Source organism: Meles meles, chromosome 20 (assembly GCF_922984935.1).
Source record: "Meles meles chromosome 20, mMelMel3.1 paternal haplotype, whole genome shotgun sequence".
In the NCBI taxonomy this organism is placed as follows: Eukaryota; Metazoa; Chordata; class Mammalia; order Carnivora; family Mustelidae; genus Meles; species Meles meles.
The window spans coordinates 26152311-26179954 of record NC_060085.1 but is presented as its reverse complement, the minus strand read 5'-3'; the positions used below and the strand labels follow the sequence as shown (position 1 = coordinate 26179954).

General features: G+C 36.5%; 1 protein-coding gene across 1 annotated transcript in view; it reads left to right on the top strand.

Annotated features, from left to right (window-relative positions):
• Positions 1-27644, top strand: part of DNAH12 (dynein axonemal heavy chain 12) — a 247019-nt gene that overhangs the window by 195594 nt on the left and 23781 nt on the right. Inside the window, exons 61-63 of the mRNA XM_045992256.1 lie at positions 1787-1927; positions 15662-15820; positions 15944-16088. Coding sequence (XP_045848212.1) covers positions 1787-1927; positions 15662-15820; positions 15944-16088 — 445 coding nt within the window. The remainder of the gene's footprint in view (positions 1-1786; positions 1928-15661; positions 15821-15943; positions 16089-27644) is intronic.

Below are 27644 nucleotides of genomic sequence, written 5' to 3'. Positions count from 1 at the left end.
TTTTATTTTTTTTTAAAGTGGCTGCCAAACTTTCCCAGAATGGGTGTATCATCTTACATTCCTTTCAGTATTACTGAAAAATATTTGAACTAAAAAAAAAAAAGAAACACATAACATTTTAAACATATAGGAGTATAAAGAAGAAAAATATCAGCCAGAACCACAACCAGAAGTAACCTTTTATCCAAATATTTTCTGACTTTTCATATATTTTTAAAAATATGTACATCTTGATCTAGATTTGATGTTTCTTTGGGACAAAAATGTTTCATAAAAAAAAATGTTTCATAGTTTTTGGTCTATTACAGTTTCCCCCAACATAAATCTCACACAATAATAGCTGTTTAATATAGGCATCTTTTTTTTTAATTTGTTTATTTTCAGCGTAACAGTGTTCATTGTTTTTGCACCACACCCAGTGCTCCATGCAGTACATGCCCTCCCTATTACCCACCACCTGGTTCCCCAACCTCCCACCCCCCCCACCCCCCCCGCTCCTTCAAAACCCTCAGGTTGTTTTTCAGAGCCCATAGTCTCTCATGGTTGACCTCCCCTTCCAATTTCCCTCAACTCCCTCCTCCTCTCCATCTCCCCATGTCCACTGTGTTCTTTGTTATGCTCCACAAATAAGTGAGACCATATGATACTTGACTCTCTCTGCTTGACTTATTTCACTCAACATAATCTCTTCCAGTCCCGACCATGTTGCTACAAAAGTTGGGTATTCATCCTTTCTGATGGAGGCATAATACTCCATTGTGTATATGTACCACATCTTCCTTATCCATTCATCCGTTGAAGGGCATCTTGGTTCTTTCCACAGTTTGGCGACCGTGGCCATTGCTGCAATAAACATTGGGGTACAGATGGCTCTTCTTTTCACTACATCTGTATCTTTGGGGTAAATACCCAGCAGTGCAATTGCAGGGTCATAGGGAAGCTCTAATATAGGCATCTTTTAATTAACTGATTGTTTTCAGTCATTTTGGAATACAGTAAGTGTAGAATTTTGAAAATAGATGGTGTGAACCCAATTTCATTTTCTCATAGATTTATACCATTTTTTACCTATAAATTTATAAGAAGTTGTACAAACAAAATTATATAGGGAGGTGCCATGTATCCTTCACTCAGTTTCTGCAGTAGTAATATTTTGCATTATTGTACTACAATATCAAAACCAGGAAATCCACAAAGCTTATTCAGATTTCACCAGGTTTTTTTTTTTCTTTTTTAAAGATTTTATTTATTTAGGGAACCTGGGTGGCTCAGTGGGTTAAAGCCTCTGCTTTCCGCTCAGGTCATGATCCCAGGGTCCTGGGGTCGAACCCTGCATCTGGCTCTCTGCTCAGCGGGGAGCCTGCTTCCCTTCCTCTCTCTCTGGCTGCCTCTCTGCCTACCTGTGATCTCTGTCTGTCAAATAAATAAATAAAATCTTTAAAAAAAAATTTTATTTATTTATTTATTAGAGAAGATGGGGAGGGACAGAGAGAAACTCAAGCAAACCCTGTGCTGGGCGCAGAACATTTGTAGGGCTCCGTCCCACGACCCTGAGATCAGGACCTTAGCCAAAACCAAGAGTTGGATGCTTAACTGACTTCATCACCCAGGCACCCCCAGATTTCACCAGTTTTATATGCACTCGTGTGTGTGTGTGTGTGTGTGTGTGTGTGTGTGTGTGTAGTTTCTTATTTTTAACAGTGGATACTTATGTGTTAATTCATGTGTTACTTATTCTTTTAGTTTTGTTTGACTCAATATATTTGCCTGTTTTTCTACCTTTCAGTAACAAATCCAAAATTTTGGAAAAGCGCCTACGATATTTAAATGACCACTTCACATACAACTTATATTGTAATATATGCCGATCACTATTTGAGAAGGACAAGCTGCTGTTTTCCTTTTTGTTATGTGCCAATCTTCTTCTGTAAGTTACTTGAGTTTTCTTTATTTGTTTTTAAAAAATTGCCTGGGAAAACTAATGGATGAGGATGCCTTCTCACAGAAGGATATCAGGTTTTTGCTCTGTTTGAATCATGATTTTATTTGTACATTTCTCTACAATAGTATTATCACCAGTTCTTTCTTTCATGGCCTATGGTGCTGTACCTAAAAAAAAAGATCCTCGACATATCTAAGGTCATCTACATTTTCTGCTATGTAATCTAGAAACTTTATAGTTCTGCATTTTACATTTAAGTCTATGATCCATTTTGAGTTAATTTTTGTGAAAAGTCTCTGTCCAGATTCTTTTTTTTTTTTTTTTTTTGCATGTGGATATCCAGTTGTTCCAGTATCATTTGTTGAAAAGACTATCCTTTATACTGCCTTTGCTTCTTTGCCAAAGATCAGGGAGCTATGTTTATATGGGTGTGTTTCTGGGTTCTTTATTCTGTATCACTGATCTATATTTATTCTTTTGTAGTATTGACTCAGTTAACTTTATAGTAAGTCTTGAAGTCAGGTGGTGTCTAGTCCTTGACTTTGTCCTTCTTAAATACTGTGTTGGCTATTCTGAGTCTTTTGCATCTTCATATAAAGTGAACTTTATAGAAAATCCACAAAATTCTGTTCCATTGACCTATTTGTCTTTTTTTTTTAACCAATACAACACTGTCTTTATACTGTAGCTTTATGATAAGTCTGGACATCTAGTAATGTCAGTTTTCCAGTTGTGTTCTTCTCCTTCAATATTCTGTCTTTTCCCCCTCCATATAAACATCAGAATCAGTTTGTTAATTATACGCAAAATAACTTGCTGGAATTTTGAATGAGATTGCATTAAATCTATAGGACAAATTGGGAAGAACTGAAACCCTGACAGTATTGATTCTTCCTATTCATGAGCATGGAATGTCTCTTCATTTATTTAATTATTCTTTGACTTTTTTCATCACATTTTTGTAGTTTTTCCCATATAGATCTTGTACATGATTTGTTAGATTTATACCTAACTATTTCACTTTTGGGGGTGCCAGTGGAAATGGTTCTGTGTTTTTAAATTTCAGATTCCACTTATTTGTCATTGATACGTAGGAAAGTGACTGATTTTGTATGTTGGCATTGTAGCCTGCAACCTTGCTATAATTGCCTATTACTTCTAGGAGGTTTTTTGTTTTTTGTTTTTTGTTTTGTCAGTTCTCTCAGATTTTTGGAATTTCTACATAGGCAATTATGATATCTACAAACAAAAGCAATTTAATTTTTTTCTTTCTAATTTATACATTTTTTATTTCTTTTAATAATTCACTAGCCAGAACTTTCAGTATGATGTTGACAAGTGGTGTAAAGGAACATTCTTGTTTTTTTCTTGATCTTAATGAGAAGTTTCTAGTTTCTCACTTTCAAGTGTGGTGTTAGCCATAGGTTCTTTTGTGAATGTTCTTCAACAAGTTGAGGACATTGCTCTCTATACCTAGTTTGCTGAGAATTTTGATCATGAGTTTATTGGCTTTTGTCAAATGCCTTTTCTGCATCTACTGATAGGATCATGTGTTTTTTTTCTTCTTTAGCTTATTGATGTACTAGATTACATTAATTGATTTTTTAAAATATTTATTTGGCAGAGAGAAATCACAACTAGGCAGAGAGGCAGGCAGAGAGAGAGGAGGAAGCAGGCTCCTCACAGAGGAGAGAGCCTGATGTGGGGCTCCATCCCAGGACCCTGGGATCATGACCTGAGCCGAAGGCAGAGGCTTTAACCCACTGAGCCACCCAGGTGCCCCCATTAATTGATTTTTTGAATGTTGAAACAACCTTACCTAAACCTGAGAAAAATATCACTTTGTTGTGGTGTGTTATTCTTTTTTATACATTGTTTGATTTAGTTTGCTAATATTTTGTTGAGATTTTTTGTATCTGTGTTCTTGAGAGATATTGGGTTGTTTTCTTATACTATCTCTGTCTAGTTTGGTATTAGGGTAACACTGGATTTAGGGAAGTAGTCCTTCTGCCACTTTCTGGAAGAGATTGTGAGGAATTGGTAGAATTTCTTCTTGTAAGTTTGGTAGAATGATCCAGAACCCATCTTAGTGTGGTGCTTTCTGTTTTGGAAGGTTATTCATTATCAATTCAGTTTCTTTAATAGATATAGTTATGGACTGCATATTTGTGTCTCTCCCAAATTCATGTGTTGATGCGCTAACTTCCAGTGTGACTGTATACAGAGATGAGACCTGTAAGGAAGTAATCATTTAAAATAGGGTCATAGAAGTATGGTCCTTATCTGATAGAATTAATGTCTTTAAAAAAAAAGAGAGAGCTACCAGAGTGCTTTCTTTCTCCATATACACATGGAGGAAAGGCCATATGAGGACACAGTGAGAAAGGGGCTGTCTACAAGCCAGGAAAAGAGGTCTCATCAGAAATCAAAATCAGCCAAAACCTTCATCCAAACTTCTAGCCTCCAGCACTCTGAGAAAATAAATTTGCATTATTTATGCAACCCAATCTACCATGTTTTGTTAAGGCAGCACAAGTACAGTAACACAAAGTCTATTCAGATTATCTGTTTCCTCTTGTGTAAATTTTGACAGATTGTGTCTTCCAATGGATTGATCCATTTCAGCTGGGTTATCAAATCTGAGGACATAGAGTTCATAGCATTGCTGTATTATCTTTTTAATGTCAATGGGATTAGTAGTGATGGCCCTTCCTTCATTTCTGATATTTGTAGTTTTTGTCTTCTTTCTTTATTTCCTTAGTTATCCTGACTAGAGGTTAATCAATTTTATTCATCTTTTCAAAGAACCAGTTTTCAGTGTCCTTTTGTCCATATTGATTTTTTTAAATTTCATAAATTTTTTAATCTCATAAATTTCTTCCATTTATCATTTGTTCACTTCTGCTTCCTTTGGATTTAATTTGATCTTTTTCTAGTGTCTTAAGGTAGAAGCTTTGATGATTGATTTTAGATCTATCTTCCTCTCTAATAAATGCATTCAGTGTTATAAATTCTCCTCCAAGCATTATTTTTGCTTCATCCCTCAAATCTGGGTAAGTTGTGTTTTCATTTTTTTATTTAATTTTTTATTTTAATTTTTAAATTAAAATTTTTTATTATATTATGTTATTCACCACACAGTACACATCATTAGTTTTTGATGTAGTATTCCATGACTCATTGTTTGCATATAACTGTTTGTTACTCTTGAGACTTCTTTGACCCATACATTACTTAGAAATGTGTTGTTCAATTGTCAAGTATTTTGGGGTTTTCCAGCTAGCTCTCTGTTACTGATTTCTGGTTTAATTCTACTGTAGTCAGAATACTTTTTTATGATTTGTCTTCTTTTAAATTTGTTAAAGTGTGTTTTATGGCCCAGAATGTGTTCTGTCTTGGTGAATGTTCCATATGAGGTTGAGAAGAATGTGTATTTTGATGTCATTTGATGTGTTCTGTAGATGTCAGTTGTATTCACTTGCTACATGGTGCTGTTTAGTTCAACTGTGCCTACTGATTTTCTGCTGCCTAATCTGTCCATTACCATAATAGTGGATTAATCTATTTTTCCTTGTCTGTCAGGTTTTCTCTCATATATTTTTACATTCTCTTGGTAAGTACATTAACAATTGTTGTGTCTTTTGGGAGAATTGACTCCTTTATCATATTTAATGGCTCTGTTTATCCCTGATAGTTTTCCTTGCTCTGAAGTCATCTATTTCTGGAGTTAATATAGCTATTCCAGCTTTATTTTGATAAATGTTAGCATAGTCTATCTTTCTCCATCCCTCTTCTTCTTCTTTTTTTTTTTTTTTAAAGATTTTATTTATTTATTTGACAGAGAGAGAGATCACAAGTAGGCAGAGAGGCAGGCAGAGAGAGAGGAGGAAGCAGGCTCCCTCGGAGCAGAGAGCCCAATGTGGGGCTTGATCCCAGGACCCTGAGATCATGACCTGAGCCAAAGGCAGCGGCTTAATCCACTGAGCCACCCAGGCGCCCCCATCCCTCTTCTTTTAATCTATCTCTGTTTTCATAGTTAAAATGGCTGGGTTGTTTGTTTGTTTTGTTTTTTTTTTTGTAGAGAAGATACAGTTAGGTCTCATGTTTTGTATTTACTCTGACCGTCTGTGTCTTTTAATTGATGTATTGAAACCAATGACGTTTAAAGTGATTGTTGATATAGATGGATTAATACCTACCATATGTGTCACTGTTTTCTATTCATCACCATTATTCTTTGTTTTTTGTTTCTCATTTTTTATGAGTTAAAACTGGTGTATAACATTATATAATTTTGGATGTGCAACATTATAATTCAACATCTTATTTATTACAAAGTGATAACTTCCTAAATTTAGTTACTGTCCATCACCATACATTTGACCCCTCTTTACCCATTTCACCCGCTATCAACTCCCTTCCCTCTGGTAACCACCAATCTGTTCTTTGTGTCTATGAGTTTGTTTCTGTTTTGCTTACTTATTTATTTTTAGATTCCACATACGAGTGAAATGGTACTGTTTTTGTCTTTCTCCTTCTGACTTATTTTACTTAACATAATACACTCAGGTCCATCTCTGTTGTCACAATTGACAAGATTTCATTCTTTTTTATGTCTGAGCAGTATTCTATCCTACATATAGACCACATCTTCTTTATCCATTTATGCATCAACTGACATTTAGGTTGTTTCCATATCTTGGCTATTGTAAATAATGCTGCTATGAACATTGGGGTGCATTTATCATTTCAAATCAGAGTTTTCATATTCTTTTGACAACTACCAGAAGTGAAATAGCTGGATTATATTGTAATTCTATTCTTAAGTTTTTGAGGAATCTCTATACTATTTTCGATAGTGCCCACACCAATTTATATTCTACCAACAGGGTACAAGAGTTCCCTTTTTCTCACATCCTCTTAAACACTTATTTCTTGTATTTTTTTATTATAGCTAATCTAACTAGTGGTGAAGTGATATCTTATGGTGGTTTTGATTTGCATTTTGCATTCCTCTAATAATTAGTGATTTTTAAAAAGCTTTTATCTGTTTATTTTAGAGAGAGAGCACATGCATGAGCAGAAGGAGGGTCAGAGGAAGAGGAGAGAGAATCTCAAGCAGACTCCACATTGAGTGCATAGACAGGGCTCAAGCCCAGTACCCTGAGATCATGACCTGAGCCAAAATCAAGAGTCAGACACTTAACCAACTGAGCCCCCCATGCACCCCTAATTAGTGATGTTTAGCATCTTTTCATGTGCGTGTTGGCCCTCTGTATATCTTCTTTGGAAAAATGTCTATTCAGATCCTAGGCCCATTTTTCTATCAAGTTCTTTGCTTTTTTTTGTTAAGTGTTATGAGTTCTTCATATATTCTGGACATTAAATCCTTATCAGATATGTTGATTTATAAATATCTTCTCCCATTCAGTAGGTTGTCTTTGCACTTTGATGATGGTTTCTTTCAATGTGTAGAAACTCTTTAGTTTGATACAGTCCCATTTGTTTACTTTTGCTTTTGTATCCCTTGCATTTGGAGTCATATCCACTAAGACTGATGTCAAGAATCTTGCCACCTATGTTTTCTTCTAGGAATTTTATGGTTTCAAGTATTACATTCAAGTCTTTCATCCATTTTGAGTTAGTTTCTATATATAGTGTAAGATGGTGGTCTAGTTTCACTCTTTTGCATGTGGCTGTCCAGTTTTCCCAGCAACATTCAATGAAGAAACTGTCCTTTCTCTATTGGGTGTTTGTCTACCTTTGTCATAAATTGTTTGTATATATGTGTGTGGGTGTATTTATTTATGGGCTCTGAATATGTATTTTTGGGCTCTCAATTCTGTTCTATTGATTGGTGTATCTGTCTTTATGCCAGTACCATGCTATTTTGATTGCTATCACCTTGTACTATCATTTGACTTCAGGGAGCATAATACCTTCAGCTTTATTGTTCTTTCTCAAGATTACTTTAGCTATTCAGGATCTTTCGTAATTCCATACAGATTTTTTAATTAGTTGTTAGTGTTCTGTGAAAAATGCTGTTGGAATTTTGATAGGGATTACATTCAATCTCTTGATTGCTTTGAGTGGTATGGACATTTTAACAATATTGAATCCTCCAACCCATGAGCACAGAATATCTTTCTATTTATTTGTGTCTTCAGTTTCCTGTATCAATGTCTTAACAGTTTTCAGTGGACAGTTCTTTCACCTACTTGATTAAATTTATTCCTAGGTATTTTATTCTTCTGATGTAATTGTAAATGGGATTTTTTAAAGTTTTTTTTTGATAGTTCTTTATTAATGTATAGACATGCCACTGACTTCTATAGATTGATATTGTATCATACAATTCTACTGTATTTGTTAGGTCTAACAGTGTTTTTCTCAGTTCTAACAAAGTCTTTAGAATTTCCTATATAAAATATCTGCAAGTAGTGACAGTTTTATTTCTTCCTTTCCATTTTAGCTGCCTTTTATATCTTTTTCTTAATTTCTGTGGCTGGAACTTGGAGTATTATGTTGAATAAAAGTGTGGAGCATGCACATCCTTGTCTTGTTTCTGATCTTAGAGGAAAAGTTTTTACCATGAGTATGTTAGCTGTGGGTTTATCATATACAGCCTTTGTTATGCTGAGGTATGTTCCCTCTGTACCCACTTTGTTGAGAGTTTTTTTTTTTTAATCATAAATGAATGTTGAATTTTGTTAGATGCTTTTTCTGCATCTATTGAGATCATTGTATGATTTTTATCCTTAATTTTGTTAATCTGATGTATCACCTTGATTGACTCGTGGATATTGAATCATCCTTGAACTCTGGAATAAATCCCACTTGATCAAAGTATATGATTCTTTTAATGTATTGTTGCATTTGGTTTGCAATATTTTGTTGAGTACTTTTGCATTTATGTTCATTAAGGATATTGGCCTGTAATTTTCTTTTTTGGTGGTGTCCTTGCCTGGTTTTGGTGTCTGGGTAATGCTGCCCTCATAAAATGAGTTTGGAAGGGTTTCTCCTCTTAAGACTTTTTTTTTTAAGATTTTATTTATTAGAATATGAGCAGGGGTGGGGGTGGAGGTGTAGAGCCAGAGGGAGAAGCACATTCCCTGCTGAGCAGGGAGCCTGACACAGGGCCTGATCCCAGGACTCTGGAATGTTGACCTAAGTCAAAGGCAGACACTTAACTGACTGAACTACCCAGGTACCCCTCCTCTTAAATTGTTTGAAAGAAGAATTTGAGAAGGATAAGTATTAAGTCTTCTTCAAATGTTTGGTAAAATTCACCAAACTGTCTGGCCTTGGACTTCTGTTTTTTGGAGGCTTTTTATTACTGATTCAGTCTCCTTGCTAGTAATCAGTTTGTTTAGATTTTCTATTTCTTCATGATTCATCTTGGAAGATTCTGTATTTGGGGGGATTTTTCCATTTCTTCTAGGTTGTCCAGTTCATTAGCATATGATTATTTATAGTATAGTTGTGACTTTAGTTGTAACTTCTCTTTCATTTCTGATTTTATTTGTGCTCTCTCCTTTTCTTGTTTAGTCTAGCTAAAGGTTTATCAATTTTGTTTATCTTTTCAAAGAACCACCTCTCAGGTTTACTGATCTTTCTTATTTATTTTTTTTAGTCTCAAATTGATTTATTTCACTCTGATCTTTGTTATTTTCTTCCTTCTACTAGCTTTGAGCTTTGTTTATTCTTCTCTTTCTTGTTCCTTTAGGTTTAAAGTTAGATTGCTTGAGGTTTCTCTTGTTTCTTGAGGTAGGCTTTATTGCTATGGTCTTCCCTCTTAGAACCACTTTCGCTGCACCCCATAGATTTTGGTGTCATATTTCTGTTTTCAATTGTCTTCATATATTTTTATTTTTTATTTATTATTATTTTTTCAGTGTTCCAAGATTCATTGTTTATGTATAACACCCAGTGCTCCATGCAGTACGTGCCCTCCTTAATACCCACCACCAGGCTCACCCTTTCCCCCACCCCCTTCGCCTCTAAAACCCTCAGTTTGTTTCTTAAAGTCCACAGTTTCTCATGGTTTGCCTCCCCCTCTGATTTCCCCCAATTCACTTTTCCTTTCCTCTCCTAATGTCCTCCATGTTATTCCTTATGTTCCACAAGTAAATGAAACCATATGATAATTGACTTTTTCTGATTGACTTATTTCACTCAGCATAATCTCCTCCAGTCCCATCTATGTTGATACAAAGGTTGGGTATTCATCCTTTCTGATGGCTGAGTAATATTCCAATGCATATATGGATCATATCTTCTATATCCATTCATCTGTTGAAGGGCATCTTTGCTCTTTCCACAGTTTGGCGGTTGTGGACATTGCTGCTGTGAACATTTTGGTACATATAGCCCTTCTTTTCACTACATCTGTATCTTTGGGGTAAATACCCAGCAGGGCAATTGCAGGGTCATATGGTAGCTCTATTTTTAATTTCTGAAGGAATCTCCACACTGTTTTCCAAAGTGGCTGCACCAACTTGCATTCCCACCAACAGTATAAGAGGGTTCCCCTTTCTTCACATCCCTCCAACATTTGTTGTTTCCTGTCTTATTAATCTTTGCCATTCTAATAGTGTAAGGTGTTATCTCAATGTGGTTTTGATTTGAATTTCCTTGATGGCTAATGATGGTGAACATTTTTCACATGTCTGCTAGCCATTTGTTTGTCTTCTTTGGAGAAGTGTCTGTTCATATCTTCTGCCCATTTTCTGACATGATTATCTGTTTTTTGGGTGTTGAGTTTGAGGAGTTCTTTATAGATCTTGGATATAAACCCTTTGTCTGTAGTGTCATTTGCAAATATCTTCTCCCATTCCATGGGTTGCCTCTTTGTTTTGTTGACTGTTTGCTTTGCTGTGCAGAACCTTTTTATCTTGATGAAGTCTCAAAAACTCATTTTCATATGTTTTTAAATGTCTTCTTTGATTTCTTTGATGACCCACTGATTGTTTAGTAGCATGTTGCTTAATCTCCACATTTTTGTGATTTTTCCATTTTTCTTTTTGTAATTGATACCTTGTTTTATTACCATTGTGGTCAAACAAGATGCTTAATATAATCTCAGTCTTGGGGTGCCTGGGTGGCTCAGTCATTTCAGTGTCCAATTCTTGGTTTTGGTTCAGGTTATAATCTCAGGGTTGTGAGATTAACCTGCATCAGGCTCTGCACTCAGCAGGACTTCTTGAGATTCTCCTTCCCTTTCCCTCTGCCCCTCCCCCTGTTCATGCTCTCTGGTTCTCTCTCTATATATACAAAATAAATACATAAATGTTAAATATATATAACATATATGACATGTATAAAATAGAAATATACAAATATATAAATATAAATTTTATATAAATATATAAAATATATATATCTTCTTGAATTTATTGAGACTTGTTTTGTGATCTAACATGCAATCTGTCCTGGAGAATGTTCCATGTGCATTTGAGAAAATGTGTATTCTGCCTTTGGTTGGTATTTTATGCATGTGTCAACTAAGTCCATTTGGTCTAATGTGTCATTTAAGGTCAGTGTTTCCTTATTGATTCTCTGTCTGGCTGCTCTATCTATTGATATAAGTGGGGGTATTAAAGTGCCCTACTATTATTATATTGCTTTCAATTTCTCCCTTTAGGTCTGTTAATATTTGCTTTATATATTTGGTGCCCCTATGTTAGGTACATATATATTTATAAATGTTGTATCTTCTTGCTGGATTGGCCCCTTTATGTAATTCCCTTCTTGGTGTTTTATTAAAATCTTTGTTTTAAAGTTTATTTTGTTTGATATGAGTACAGCTACCCCAGTTTTCATTTCTATTTGCATGGACTATCTTTTCTGATCTCTTCATTTTCAGTCTCTGTGTATCATTACTTCTAAATTGTGTCTCTTGTAGGCAGCACAGAGATGGGTCTTTTTTTTTAATCCACTCAGCCATTTTATTTGCAGATTTTATTTACATTTAAAGTAATTAATGATAAGCATGTACTTACTGCCATTTTAAAATTGTTTTCTGCCTGTTTTCTTAGTTCCTCTGTTCCTTTCTTCTCTTTTATTTCTTCCTTTGTGATACGATGGCTTGCCTTAGTTTTATGTTTAGGTTCATTTCTCATTTTCTTTGTGATATTTACCAGGATTTTTTTTCTTTGTAGTTACTATGAGGTTCACTTATAACTATTATAATCTTGTGTTTATAATAGTTTGTTTTAAGATGAAAGCAGCTTAAATTTGAACACATTCCAAACCATATTTTTACTACCCCCCCCACTTTATATATATATCTTTTTAAATATTTTATTTATTTGACAGAGAGAAATCACAACTAGGCAGAGAGGCAGGCAGAGAGAGAGGAGGAAGCAGGCTCCCCGAGGAGCAGAGAGCCCGATGTGGGGCTCGATCCCAGGACCCTGGGATCATGACCTGAGCCGAAGGCAGAGGCTTTAACCCACTGAGCCACCCAGGGGCCCCCCACTTTATATTTTTGATGTCACGTCATACACATGTAGATTTTATGCATACCTTAACTATTGTAGTTTTAATTAATTTTATTACTTTTGTCTTTTAAACTTCATGCTTGCTTTAGAAGTGATTGAATCTACTATCTTTACTATTAACCTTTTCCAGTGAGATGTTTACTTTTGTATGTTTTTTGTTATTAATTAGTGCCATTTCTTTTCAGCTCAAAAAAGTCTCTTTAATATTTTTATAAGACCAGTTTAGTGATGATAAACTTCTTTAGTTTTTGTTTATCTGGAAAACTTCCCCTTTTTTTCCAGCTTTATTAGGTAATTATTATGCAATTGGCTGATTATAAGAATACAGTTAGATGATTTTTAGTAAATTTATACAATTGTGCAACCATCACCAAAATCCAATTTTAGAACACTTCCATCATCTCAAAGTTTCCTTGCTTGTACCTACTTAGTCAATTCCTACTCCTACTCCCAGCCCCAGGCAACCACTGATCTGCTTTCTGTCTCTGTAATTATTCCTTTTCTAGAAATTTTATAAATGAGACATTTTTAGGCCTAGAATATGGCCTATCTCTGAAAATGTTCTATATAGTATTAAAAGAATCTGTGTTTTGCTCTTTTTGAATAGAATGCTCTATAAATGCCAAGTATGTCGAGATATTCTATATACTATATCCTTCCTGATTTTCTCAGTACTGTTCAATCAACTTTTGAGAGAGGTTTGAAATCTCTTAGCTATGGAGGTTGCTTCTGACAGTTCTATCAATATTTGTTTGTGTCTTGATGCTCTTTATTTGATGTGTTAACTCTTTAGGACAATTATGACCTCTTAATGAATTGACTTGATTTTTCTTTTTGAATCCCTGGGTCTGTCCTTTGCTCTGAAATCTATTTTGTATGATATTATTACATCACCCCAGCTTTCTTTTGAGTAGTGTTAGCATGGTATATATTTTTCCATACTTTTAACCTATTTGTGTCTTTATATGTAAACTGTATTTCTGTAGACAGCATATAGTTGGATCAGATTGTTTTATCCAATCTGATAATTGCTGTCTTTAGTGAAATTATTTAGACCATTTACATTGAATGACATAATAGAGTTATCTTTAAATCTACATGCTTATACCTTGCTTTCTGTTTTGCACATCTGTTTTTTCTTCCATTTCCTCATTTTCTTTCTCTTTGAATTGAGTATGTATTATGATTCCATCTTATCTCCTTTGTTGAATCACTAGCTATAAGTTTTGTTTTATTCTTTTTTGTGATTTCCTTGGGATTAAAATATACCTTTTAACATATCACAACCTATCTTCAGGTAATATTATGCTCCTTCATATACATGAAGTAGCATTATATATATATATATATATATATATATATATATATATATATATATATATATGGCATAAAAGCTTACAACAATATACTTCCATCTCTCTCCTCCCAGCCTTTCTTTTATTATTTTCATATATTTCATTTGTACATGTTCTGTACATTTCACTGTACATGTTATTAATAGCACATAATTACTCTGCTCTAATAGTAATCTTTTATTTTTTTTAAGAATTTATTTATTTGTTTATATGTATTTATTTGTTTGTTTATTTATTGTTTATTTATTGTTTATTGTTTATTATTTATTTGTTTATTTATTTGTTTATTTATTATTTATATGTATTTATTTGTTTGACAGAGAGGGAGAACACAAACAGGGGGAGTGGCAGGCAGAGGGAGAGGGAGAAGCAGGCTCCCCAAGGAGCAGAGAGCCCAATGCAGAGCTTGATCCCAGGACCCTGGGATCATGACCTGAGCTGAAGGCAGACGCTTAACTGATCCACTCACGTGCCCCTAAATAAGAATTTTTGAAAGAGTCTTAAATAATAAGAAAAAAGCCGTTTATGTTTACCTACAAAGTTACCGTTTCTGGCAGACTTTATTCTTTTGTGTTGATTCAAATCCCATCTACCTGAGACTTCGTTTAACCTTTCTTATACTGTATATCTACTGGCAATGAATCCTTTCATTTTCTCTACATCTGGACAGAAATCAGTGAATTTTTCTTTTTAATTTCATACTTTTGATCTCTAGAAGTTGCATTTTTTTTTAAAGATTTTATTTATTTATTTGACAGAGAGAGAGGAAGGGAAGCAGGCTCTCCGCTGAGCAGAGAGCCCGATGTGGGACTCGATCCCAGGACCCTGAGATCATGACCTGAGCCGAAGGCAGCGGCTTAACCTACTGAGCCACCCAGGCACCCCTAGAAGTTGCATTTTTTTTCTGTTTCCTGTTTCTCTCTTCCTTATGTTCATTTTGCTTTAACTCCTTCAGCATATTTGTAATAGCTCTTCTAATATTCCTCTTTTTGTTGTGTTACCTCTATCACTTTTATCTATCTGTTGACTGATTTTTTTTCTCCACGTTATAGATATTGTAAATTTTACATGGATAAATGCTGGGTTTGTTTGTTTATTCCTTTAAAGAGCATTAGACTTTACTTATGCAGGTACTTATATTACTGGATTAGTTTGAAGTTTTCAAGGATTGTTTTAAGCTTTCTTTTGGTGTTTTTAGAATAGGCTTTATTCTGAGTCTAGGTTAGCTTTGCTACTAAGGCATGAGCCCTTTGATGTTGCCTCTAAATTCCTCTGGTGTTCAAAGAAGAATTGAACTCTAGTTGGCAAGAACTCCTGTCTCCAAGTTTTGAGTAAGCTCTGAGTGTACAGCTCCCCAGATAGTCTTTGCCTCCTCTCCCATAGTTATACCCTCTTCATATATGACTTAGAATTTAGCAATAGAATCAAGATGATACCTATCCATATTTCTGGACCTCTTTTCCAAGCATCTCCATCCTCTCTGGTACTCTGCCCACAAATTCTGCCACCTCAGCCTTCCTTAACTCTGCTCTCTGTTTATTCAACTCAGCAATACTATCAAGTTCTGATTTTGATCACCTAATTTTTGTTTTGCAGTCTGGAAAGTACCTCCAGGTGGGATGGCTGAGGCAATCCTAGAGATCACCTTAATTATCTCCCTTTTTCAGGGACCACACTGTTGCCTGGCTATTGTATAGTTTCTAAAAACAGTTGTTTAATTCACTTTGTCTAGTTTTCCAATTGTTTATGGCAGTAGAGTAATTCAGTTCTGATTATTTTATCAAGGCTATAGAAGCAGAAATTGATTTCATTCAATTTTTAAAAATCAGCAATTTACAGCAATCTTTATTTTGGTTTTACAGAGCAAAGAAAGAGATTGAGTACCAGGAACTGATGTTTCTTTTAACTGGAGGAGTAAGTCTTAAGAGTGCTGAGAAAAATCCTGATCCAACTTGGTTACAGGATAAAAGCTGGGAGGAAATTTGTCGTGCAAGTGAATTTCCTGCCTTCAAAGAACTCAGGTAATTGTTTAAATTTGATGACCACATTGAATAAGGGTAGTTAAATTTGTAACCTTCTTGTTTAACAATCTCTTTTAAAATTATTTTCCAATGAAATAATTATTAGGCTTTTTTTTCCATTAGGAAACATTTTTGTGAACATATAACTGAATGGCAGAAAATTTATGACAGTAAAGAACCACACAATGCTAAATTTCCAGTACCAATGAATGAAAAACTAAATGAACTACAGAAAATAATAATTCTTCGGTGCTTAAGGCCTGATAAGGTAAGAAGACAAATGTGTTCTATTTGGAATCCAGTTAATTTGCCACTTAAGAATAAGTCCCGGGAATTAAAGGCACAACATAAGGAATACAGTCAATGATATTGTGAAAGCGATGTAATAGGACAGATGGTAGCTATGCTTATGGTGAACATAGCATAATGTATAAACTTATTAAATCTAAGTTGTACACCTGACACTAATGTAACAATATATGTCAATGATACTCAAAAAAAATTTTAAAGATTTTTATTTACTTATTTAACAGAGAGATCACAAGTAGCCAGAGAGAAAGGTAGAGAGGAGGAAACAGGCTCCCTGCCAAGCAGAGAGCCTGACGCAGGGCTCGATCCCAGGACCCCAAGACCATGACCTGAGCTAAAGGCAGAAATTTAACCCACTGAGCTACCCAGGCACCCCTATACTCAGATTTTTTTAAAAAATAAGTTGTTTTAGGTTAAAAGCTGTTGTTATTTCATTCTTTGGTCCTCATTCTAGATACTTAAACAGGTTCATTGAGCTCCTTAGATTTGTAGGCATATAGTTTTCCTCAACTTGAGAAAAATTTTGATCATGATTTCTTCAAATACTTTTCAAAAAAGATTTTATGTGTTTATTTGAGTCGGGGAGGGGCAGCTGAAGAGGGAGACAATCTCAAGCAGACTCCATACTAAGCATGGAGCCCGACACAGGGCTCAATATGATGACCTTGAGGTCATGACCTGAGCCAGAACCAAGACTCTGAGGCTTAAGTAACAGAGCCATACAGGTGCCCCTTCTTCAAATACTTTTTCCCACTCTACCCTATGATTCCAAATAAATATACATTAGACTGCATGGTATTATATCATAGATGATAACTCTGTTAATTATTTTTTTAAAGATTTTTATTTATTTATTTGACAGAGAGAGATCACAAGTAGGCAGAGAGGTAGGCAGAGAGAGAGAGGGATGCAGGCTCCCTGCTGAGCAGAGAGCCTGATGCCAGGACTCGATCCCAGGACCCTGAGATCATGACCTGAGCCGAAAGCAGCAGCTTAACCCACTGAGCCACCCAGGTGCCCCTGTTAATTATTTTTAAAACTTTTTTTATCACTGTGCTTCAGTTTGTATGTATAGTTTCTATTGTTATCTTTAAGTTTTCTGATTTCTTCTTTTATAGTGTCTAATCTGCTATTTTTCCTATTCAGGTAATTTTTTTCTTTCAGGGGCTTCTGGGTGGCTCCGAGAGTTAAGCATCCAACTCTTGGTTTTGGCTCAGGTTATGGTCTCAGTGTTGCGGGATCAAGTCCTGCTTTGGACTCCTCATTCAGTAGGCAGTCTGCTTGAGAGTCTTTCTCTACCTCTCCCTCTGCCTTTACCCCTTGCTTACAAGCACTAAGGTGTGCTCTTTCCTTCTCTCTCAAATAAATACATCTTTAAAAAAATTTTTTTTCACTTATCGTATATTTCACTAATAGAAAGTTCATTTGGGGGATGCCTGGGTGGCTCAGTTGGTTAAGCATCTGCCTTCAGCTCAGGTCATGATCCCAAGGTCCTGAGATTGAGTCCCACATTGGGCTCCCTGCTTAGCAGGGAGTCTGCTTCTTCCTTTCCTTCTGCCTGCTGTTCCTCCTGCTTGTGTTCTCTCTCTGTGTCAAATAAATAAATAAAATATATCTTTTTTAAAAGTTCAGTTGGTTCTTTTTTATATATTATATTTTTTTCATTCTGTTCATGTTTTCTTTTTTTTAATTTTATTTATTTATTTGACAGAGAGAGAAATCACAAGTAGGGCAGAGATACTACAGGCAGAGGGGGAGAGGGAAGCAGACTCTCCACTAAGCAGAGAGCCCGATGCGGGGCTCGATCCCAGGACCCTGAGATCATGACCTGAGCCAAAGGCAGAGGCTTAACACACTGAGCCACTCAGGCACCCCTCATGTTTTCTTTAAATACTTGAACACAGTTACAACAACTGTTTTTTTTTTTTAACTTGCGCCTGGGTGGCTCAGTGGGTTGAGCCGCTGCCTTCGGCTCGGGTCATGATCTCGGGGTCCTGGGATTGAGTCCCGCGTCGGGCTCTCCGCTCGGCGGGGATCCTGCTTCCCTCTCTCTCTCTCTGCCTGCCTCTCTGTCTACTTGTGATCTCTCTGTCAAATAAATAAAATCTTTAAAAATAATAATAATAAATAAATAAAATAAAATTTTTTTATAAACATATAATGTGTCTTTATCCCCAGGGGTACAGGTCTATGAATCACCAGGTTTACACACTTCACAGCACTCACCATAGCACACACCCTCCCCAATGTCCATAACCCCACCCCACTCTCCCGACCCTCCTCCCCCCAGCAACCCTCAGTTTGTTTTGTGAGATTTAGAGTCCCTTATGGTTTGTCTCCTTCCCGATCCCATTTTGTTTCATTTATTCTTTTGCTACCCCCCAAACCCCCCATGTTGCATCTCCACTTCCTCATATCAGAGAGATCATATGATAGTTGTCTTTCTCTGATTGACTTATTTCACTAAGCATGATACCCTCTAGTTCCATCCACATCGTCACAAATGGCAAGATTTCATTTCTTTTGATGGCTGCATAGTATTCCATTGTGTGTATGTGTGTGTGTATATATATATATATATATATATATATATATATATACCACATCTTCTTTATCCATTCATCTGTTGATGGACATCTAGGTTCTTTCCATAGTTTGGCTATTATAGACATTGCTGCTATAAACATTCAGGGGTATGTGCCCCTTCGAATCACTACATTTGTGTCTTTAGGGTAAATACCCAGTAGTGCAATTGCTGGGTCATAGGGTAGCTTTATTTTCAACTTTTTGAGGAACCTCCATGCTCTTTTCTAGAGTGGTTGCACCAGCTTGCATTCCCACCGACAGTGTAGGAGGGTTCCCCTTTCTCCGCATCCTCGCCAGCAACTGTCATTTCCTGACTTGTTAATTTTAGCTATTCTGACTGGTTGAGGTGATATCTCATTGTGGTTTTGATTTGTATTTCCCTGATGTCGAGTGATGTGGAGCACTTTTTCATGTGTCTATTGGCCATCTGGATGTCTTCTTTGCAGAAATGTCTATTCATGTCCTCTGCCCATTTCTTGATTGGATTATTTGTGCTTTGGGTGTTGAGTTTGCTAAGTTTTTTATAGATTTTGGACACTAGCCCTTTATCTGATATGTCGTTTGCATATATCTTCTCCCATTCTGTCAGTTGTTTTTTGGTTTTGTTATTTGTTTCCTTTGCTGTGCAAAAGCTTTTGATCTTGATGAAATCCCAATAGTTCATTTTTGACCTTGCATCCCTTGCCTTTGGCGATGATCCTAGGAAGAAGTTGCTGTGGCTGAGGTCGAAGAGGTTGCTGCCTGTGTTCTCCTCAAGGATTTTGATGGATTCCTTTCACACATTGAGGTCCTTCATCCATTTTGAGTCTATTTTTCTGTGTGGTGTAAGGAAATGGTCCAATTTCATTTTTCTGCATGTGGCTGTCCAATTTTCCCAACACCATTTATTGAAGAGGCTATCTTTTTTCCATTGGACATTCTTTCTGCTTGGTCGAAGATTAGTTGACCATAGAGTTGAGGGTCTATTTATGGGCTCTCTATTCTGTTCCCTTGATCTATGTGTCTGTTTTTGTGCCAGTACCATACTGTCTTGATGATAATAGCTTTGTAATGGAGTTTGAAGTCTGGAATTGTGATGCCACCAACTTTGGCTTTCTTTTTCAATAATCCTTTGGCTACTCGAGGTCTTTTCTGGTTCCATATAAATTTGAGGATTATTTGTTCCATTTCTTTGAAAAAAATGGGTGGGATTTTGATAGGGAGTGCATTAAATGTGTAGATTGCTTTAGGTAGCATAGACATTTTCACAATATTTATTCTTCCAATCCAGGAGCATGGAACATTTTTCCATTTCTTTGTGTCTTCCTCAATTTCTTTCATGAGTACTTTATAGTTTTCTGAGTATAGATTCTTTGCCTCTTTGGTTAGGTTTATTCCTAGGTATCTTATAGTTTTGGGTGCAATTGTAAATGGGATTTACTACTTAATTTCTCTTTCTTCTGTCTTGTTGTGGGTGTAGAGAAATGCAACTGATTTCTGTGCATTGATTTTATATCCTGACACTTTACTAAATTCCCGTACAAGTTCTAGTAGTTTTGGAGTGGAGTCTTTTGGGTTTTCCACATATAGTATCATATCATCTGCAAAGAGTGATTGCCGATTTGAATGCCTTTCATTTCTTTTTGTTGTCTGATTGCTGAGACTAGGACTTCTAGTACTATGTTGAATAGCAGTGGAGATAATGGACATCCCTGCCATGTTCCTGACCTTAGCAGAAAAGCTTTCAGTTTTTCTCCATTGAGAATGATATTTGCAGTGGGTTTTTCATAGATGGCTTTGATAATATTGAATTATGTACCCTCTATCCCTACACTTTGAAGAGTTTTGATCAGGAAGGGATGCTGTACTTTGTCAAATGCTTTTTCAGCATCTATTGAGAGTATCATATGGTTCTTGTTCTTTCTTTTATTAATGTGTTGTATCACATTGATTGATTTGCCGATGTTGAACCAACCCTGCAGCCCTGGAATAAATCCCACTTGGTTCTGGTGAATAATCCTTTTAATGTACTGTTGGATCCTATTGGCTAGTATTTTGGTGAGAATTTTCGCATCTGTGTTCATCAAGGATATTGATCTGTAATTCTCTTTTTTGATGGGATCCTTGTCTGGTTTTGGGATCAAGGTAATGCTGGCCTCATAAAATGAGTTTGGAAGTTTTCCTTCCATTTCTATTTTTTGGAACGGTTTCGGGAGAATAGGAATTAGTTCTTTAAATGTTTAGTAGAATTCCCCTGGGAAGCCATCTGGCCCTGGACTTTTGTTTGTTTGGAGATTTTTGATGACTGCTTCAATATCCTTACTGGTTATGGGTCTTTTCAGGTTTTCTATTTCTTCCTGGTTCAGTTGTGGTAGTTTATATGTCTCTAGGAATGCATCCATTTCTTCCAGATTGTCAAATTTGTTGGCGTAGAGTTGCTCATAGTATGTTCTTATAATTGTTTGTATTTCTTTGGTGTTGGTTGTGATCTCTCCTCTTTCATTCATGATTTTATTTATTTGCATCCTTTCTCTTTTCTTTTTGATAAGTCTGGCCAGGGGTTTATCAATCTTATTAATTCTTTCAAAGAACCAGCTCCTAGTTTCATTGATTTGTTCTATTGCTTTTTTGGTTTCTATTTCATTGATTTGTCCTCTGATCTTTAGGATTGCTCTTCTCCTCCTGGGTTTAGGCTTTCTTTCTTGTTCTTTCTCCAGCTCCTTTAGGTGTAGGTGTATTTGAGACCTTTATTATTTCTTGAGAAAGGCTTGTACCGCTATATATTTTCCTCTCAGGACTGCCTTTGCTGTGTCCCACAGATTTTGAACCGTTGTGTTTTCATTATCATGTGTTTCCATGAATTTTTTCAGTTCTTCTTTAATTTCCTGGTTGACCCACTCATTCTTTAGAAGGATGCTGTTTAGTCTCCATGTATTTGGGTTCTTTCCAAATTTCCTCTTGTGATTGAGTTCTAGCTTCAGAGCATTGTGGTCTGAAAATATGCAGGGAATGATCCCAATCTTTTGATACCGGTTGAGACCTGATTTACAACCCAGGATGTGATCTATTCTGGAGAATGTTCCATGTGCACTAGAAAAGAATGTGTATTCTGTTGCTTTGGGATGAAATGTTCTGAATATATCTGTGATGTCCATCTGGTCCAGTGTGTCATTTAAGGCCTTTATTTCCTTGTTGATCTTTTGCTTGGATGATCTGTCCAGATCAAGTGTTAAAGTCCCCTACTATTATTGTATTATTGTTGATCTGTTTTTTTTTTTTTATTTTGTTCTTAATTGGTTTTTATAGTTGGCTGCTCCCACATTAGGGGCATAGATATTTAAAATTGTTAGATCTTCTTGTTGGACAGACCCTTTGAGTAGGATATAGTGTCCTTCCTCTTCTCTTATTATGGTCTTTGGCTTAAAATCTAATTGATCTGATATAAGGATTGCCAGCCCAGCTTTCTTCTGATGTCCATTAGCATGGTAAATCGTTTTCCACCCCCTCACTTTAAATCTGGAGATGTCTTCGGGTCTAAAATGAGTTTTCTTGTAGGAAACATATTGATGGTTTTTTTTTTTTTAATCCATTCTGATACCCTGTGGCTTTTGATTGGGGCATTTAGCCCATTAACATTCAGGGTAACTATTGAGAGATATGAATTTAGTGCCATTGTATTGCCTTTAAGGTGACTGTTACTGTATATTGTCTCTGTTCCTTTCTGATCTACTAATTTTAGGCTCTCTCTTTGCTTAGAGGACCCCTTTCAATATTTCCTGTAGAGCAGGTTTGGTGTTTGCAAATTCTTTCAGTTTTTGTTTGCCCTGGAAGCTTTTTAACTCTCCTTTTATTTTCAATGATAGCCTAGCTGAATATAGTATTCTTGGCTGCATGTTTTTCTCATTTAGTGCTCTGAATATATCATGCCAGTTCTTTCTGGCCTCCCAGGTCTCTGTGGATAAGTGTGCTGCCAATCTAACATTTTTACCATTTTATGTTACAGACTTCTTTTCCCGGGCTGCTTTCAGGATTTTCTCTTTGTCACTAAGACTTGTAAATTTTACTATTAGGTGATGGGATGTGGACCTATTCTTGTTGATTTTGAGGGGGGTTCTCTGCACCTCCTGGATTTTGATGCTTGTTCCCTTTGCCATATTAGGGAAATTCTCTCCAGTAATTCTCTCCAATACACCTTCTGTTCCCCCCCCCCTTCTTCTTCTGGAATCCCAATTATTCTAATGTTGTTTCATCTTATGGTGTCACTTATCTCTCAAATTCTCCCCTTGTGGTGCAGTAGCTGTTTGTCCCTCTTTTGCTCAGCTTCTTTATTCTCTGTCATTTGGTCTTCTATATCACTAATTCTTTCTTCTGCCTCATTTATCCTAGCAGTAAGAGCCTCCATTTTTGATTGCACCTCATTAATAGCTTTTTTTATTTCAACTTGGTTAGATTTTAGTTCCTTTATTTCTCCAGAAAGGGCTTTTATCTCTCCAGAGAGGGTTTCTCTAATATCTTCCATGCCTTTTTCAAGCCTGGCTAGAACCTTGAGAATTGTCATTCTGAACTCTAAATCTGACATATTACCAATGTCTGTATTGATTAGATTACTAGCCTTCGGTACTGCCTCTTGTTCTTTTTTTTGTGGTGAGTTTTTCCGCCTTGTCATTTTGTCCAGATAAGAGCATATGAAGGAGCGAGTAAAATACTAAAAGGGTGGCAAAGACCCCAGGAAAATGCACTTAAACCAAATCAGAAGAGACCCCAAATTGTGGGGGGGAGAAAGGGGATAAAAAGTTCAGGAAAAAAAATTAAAAAAAGAAAACAAATAAAGAAAAAATATAGAAAAGAAAAAAAAATGAATATATATATATTAGACTGGTGACTAGAACACGGTCACCCACTTAATTTTGGGAGTATTTTGGTCTCTTAGAAGAAATTACCTCCCAAATTTTAAAGAATGAAAAAACGTATATAAGGGTAAACACAATGAAGGGATGGAATATGCCTATAAAGATGGAAAAAAAATTTTTTTAATTTCTAAAAAAGGAGTTGATAAAATAAGTTGGTTGGGAAAATAAAGAAAAAGAATGTGGAGAGACTTTGTTCAGGCTGGAGACTAGAAAAAGCCCAGAGCTAGATTTAGGGTATATTTTGATCTATTAGAAGAAGTTGTACCCCAAACTTTTTAGAAGAAAAATCCCTATGTGTATACAAAAAATAAAGTTAAATACAATGAAGGATAAAATATGACTATAATAATGAAGGTTCAAAAAAGATTATTATTTTGGGGGGCACCTGGGTGGCTCAGTGGGTTAAAGCCTCTGCCTTCGGCTCAGGTCATGATCCCCGAGTCCTGGGATTGAGCCCCGCATCGGGCTCTCTGCTCCGCAGGGAGCCTGCTTCCTCCTCTCTCTCTGCCTGCCTCTCTGCCTAGTTGTGATTTCTCTCTGTCAAATAAATAAAATATTTTTTAAAAAAATATTATTTTTTTTAATGAAAGGTATTGTTAAGATAAACTAGTTTAAAAATGTTAAAAAGGAAAAGGGTAAAAGTTAAAAAAAATTTAGCAGAAGAAAAAAAAATTAAATTAAAAAAATTAAGTTAACTGCAAGACTAAAGAATCATGGGGAGAAAGCCATGAGTTCCGTGCTTTGCTTTCTCCTCCTCTGGAATTCCACTGCTCTCCTTGGTAAGTAAACTTGGTCTTGGCTGGATTTCTTGTTGATCTTCTGGGGAAGGCGCCTGTTGTAGTGATTATCAAGTGTCTTTGTCCCAGGCGGAATTGCCCTGCCCTTACCAGGGGCCAGGCTAAGTAATCTGCTGGGATTCGCTTTCAGGAGCTTTTGTTCCCTGAATGCTTTCCGTAGAGTTCCGGAGGACGGTAATGAAAATGGCGGCCTCCCAATCTCTGGCCCAGAGGAGCCGAGAGCTCGGGGCCCCCTCCTCAGTGCACCCCCAGAGAAATGCGCCCAATCACTCCCGTCTCCCTGGCCTCCGGCTGCGCTCCGAGCTCACCCAGCCTGCGACTGGTTCAAGGTAACCCTGAGCTGAGAGCTCACTCCTCAGCTCTGTCTCTGTAGCCGGCTTCCCTGGTATAATACCTGCGAGCTCTGTGACATGCAGACACCCCCGATCCTTCTGTGACCCTGAGGGACCTCGCGAGGGCTTCACCCTGGTTTAGCCTCTGGAGCGATGTCCCTCAGTGGAGCAGACTTTTAAAAGTCCTGATTTTGTGCTCCGTTGCTCTGCCGCTTGCCGGGAGCCGGCCCCTCCCCCCGCGGTCTATCTTCCATTGTTTTAGATTCACTTCTCCGCCAGTCCTACCTTTCAGAAAGTGGTTGATTTTCTGTTTCTACAATTGCTGTTCTTCTCTTCGATCTCCCATTGGATTTGTAGGTGTTTGCAATGGTTTGATATCTAGCTGATCTCCTGCTACCTGATGTAGTCTCAGCCTGCTACTTCTCCGCCATCTTGACTCCTCCCCTCAAAACATTTTTAAACTGTGACTGCTAATTCCATAATTTCTGGATCTGTTTCTATTTACTGATTTTACTCTTGGTTATAGATTGTATATTCTTGCTTCTTGGCCTGCCCAGTAATGTTTGATTAGATGCCAGACGTTGTTGATAATTTGATTTTGTTCTGTTCTTTTAAAGATTGTTGAGTTTTATTCTGCTAGTTCAGTTGTCAGCAAACAACACTTGTGGGCCAGATCCAGCCCATGACATGAGTTGATAATAGTGTTTGTATTTTAAAGAGTTGTTTTTAAAAAAATAAGAAAAAGAATATGCAGCAGAAATTCTATGTGATCCACAATACCTAGAGTTTTTACTATCTAGCCCTCTGTAGAAAAATGTTACCAATCCTTTCGGCTACATAGTTACATTACTTAACTTCAGATTGTTCCTTTCAAAGACTATTTTAACATTTATTAGCACAAATGCAGGACAGCCTTTACTCAATGGATTGTTTAGCTCCACTACTAAAGCGTGACCCTTGTGGGTACTTTACTGAATGCCCCAAGTGATCACCAAGGGCTCTCCACTGTGGCTATTGCAAACTCGAATAATTCCCAGGTTTGCATGAACTCTGGTAGCTCTGTAGATCCCCAGTTCATAGTTTTCCGGTCACTCTGCTTAGCCTATGCCTGCACACCTTTGTATTCAGCAAAGATTCGAGGGTACTGTTATGCAAATTTCTTTCTTTTTTTCTCAGTAGTTCCCTTTTACTTTGAACTCTGCAACTTCTAGTGGCCTTCCACCTTGAACTCTGATTTCTGTCTTCCCAAGTTAGCCACACTGTGTTGCTCTGCTTTCAGTCACTTTTCCTATTCCACAGGCTGGAATGTACCTCCCAGAGGAAAGCTAAAGGGACAGTAGATCTCACTTAGTGTGTTTCCTCTTTTCATAGAGATCCAAGTCTGTTAGCACCTGTTGTCTGAATTGCCCAGTGTTTGAAAATGGTTGTTTTTTAAATTTTGTCCATTTTTAGTTGTTTATGTGAGAGTGTAAATCTGGGCCCTGTTAGTAGAAGAGGCCATATTGGTAAGAAGTAAAAGATGGTAGAAAATCTTAACACATGTCACAGTTTTGTTAGTTTAAACATACACAAAAATCTTTTTTTTTTCTTCCAAGTTTTTATTTAAATTCCAGTAAGTTAACATACAGTATTAGATTCAGGTGTAGAATTTAGTGATTCACACCTACATACCCAGTGCTCACCACAATTGCCCTCCTTAATCCCCCTCACTTATTTAACCCATTACAACCCTCCCCTTCCCTCCAGTAACCCCCAGTTTGTTCTCTATAGTTAAGAGTCTGTTTCTTGGTTTGCCTCTCCTTTTTTACCCCTATACTCATCTATCTTGTTTCTTAAATTCCACATATGACCAAAATCATATAGTATTTGCCTTTCTCTGACTTATTTCCCTTAGCATAGTACTCTCCAGCATCATCCATGTCATTACAAATGGCCAGATTTCATTCTTTTTATGGCCGAGTAATATTCCATTGTATATAAATACTACATCCTCTTTATCCATTCAGTAGATGATGGACATTTGGGCTCTTTCCATAATTTGGCTGTTGTTGATAATGCTGCTATAAACATTGGGGTGTATGTATCCCTTTGAATCATTATGTTTGTATCATTAGGGTAAATACCTAGTAGTGCAATTGCTGGATCATAGGGTAGTTCTATTTCTAACTTCTTGAGGAAACTCCATGCTGTTTTCCAGAGTGCACTTATAAAACTGAACACCCAAAAAACAATAATAATCTAGTTAAAAATGGACAGAAGACACGAATAGGCATTTTTCTGAAGAGGACATACAGATGGACAGCAGATACAAAAATCTTTCTATAGGTGAAATAAACAGGCTGACACTGATTTTCACACATTCAGGAAAGGTGATTATGGTGTTACAAAAGAAGAAATTTTATTTTTTTTAAGATTTTATTTATTTGACAGACAGAGAGAGAGATATATGAGAGAGATCATAAGTAGGCAGAGAGAGAGAGGGAGAAGCAGGCTCCCTGGTAAGAAGAGAGCCCAATGCGGGCCTCGATCTCAGAACCCTGAGATCATGACCTGAGCCAAAGACAGAGGCTTAACCCACTGAGCCACCCAGATGCCCAGAAATTTTATTTTTTGATAGCTAATGCTTATTTTATTTTACCATATAAAATATTTAATTTTTTACTTCCTATTAACAAGAATAATATTATTCTAGTTACTGGGCTGGTTAATTTTCAGCCAAATACACCTTTCTCTTTCATTAAATGCGTATGACAAGTTAGATCCTATTTCATCTCATTAGGAGATGCATTTCCAATTATATTTTTAAATTTAATCTCAATTAGCCAACATAGAGTATATCATTAATTTTTGATGTCATGTTCAATGATTCATTCATTGTGTATAACATCCAGTGCTCATGAAATCACAAGCC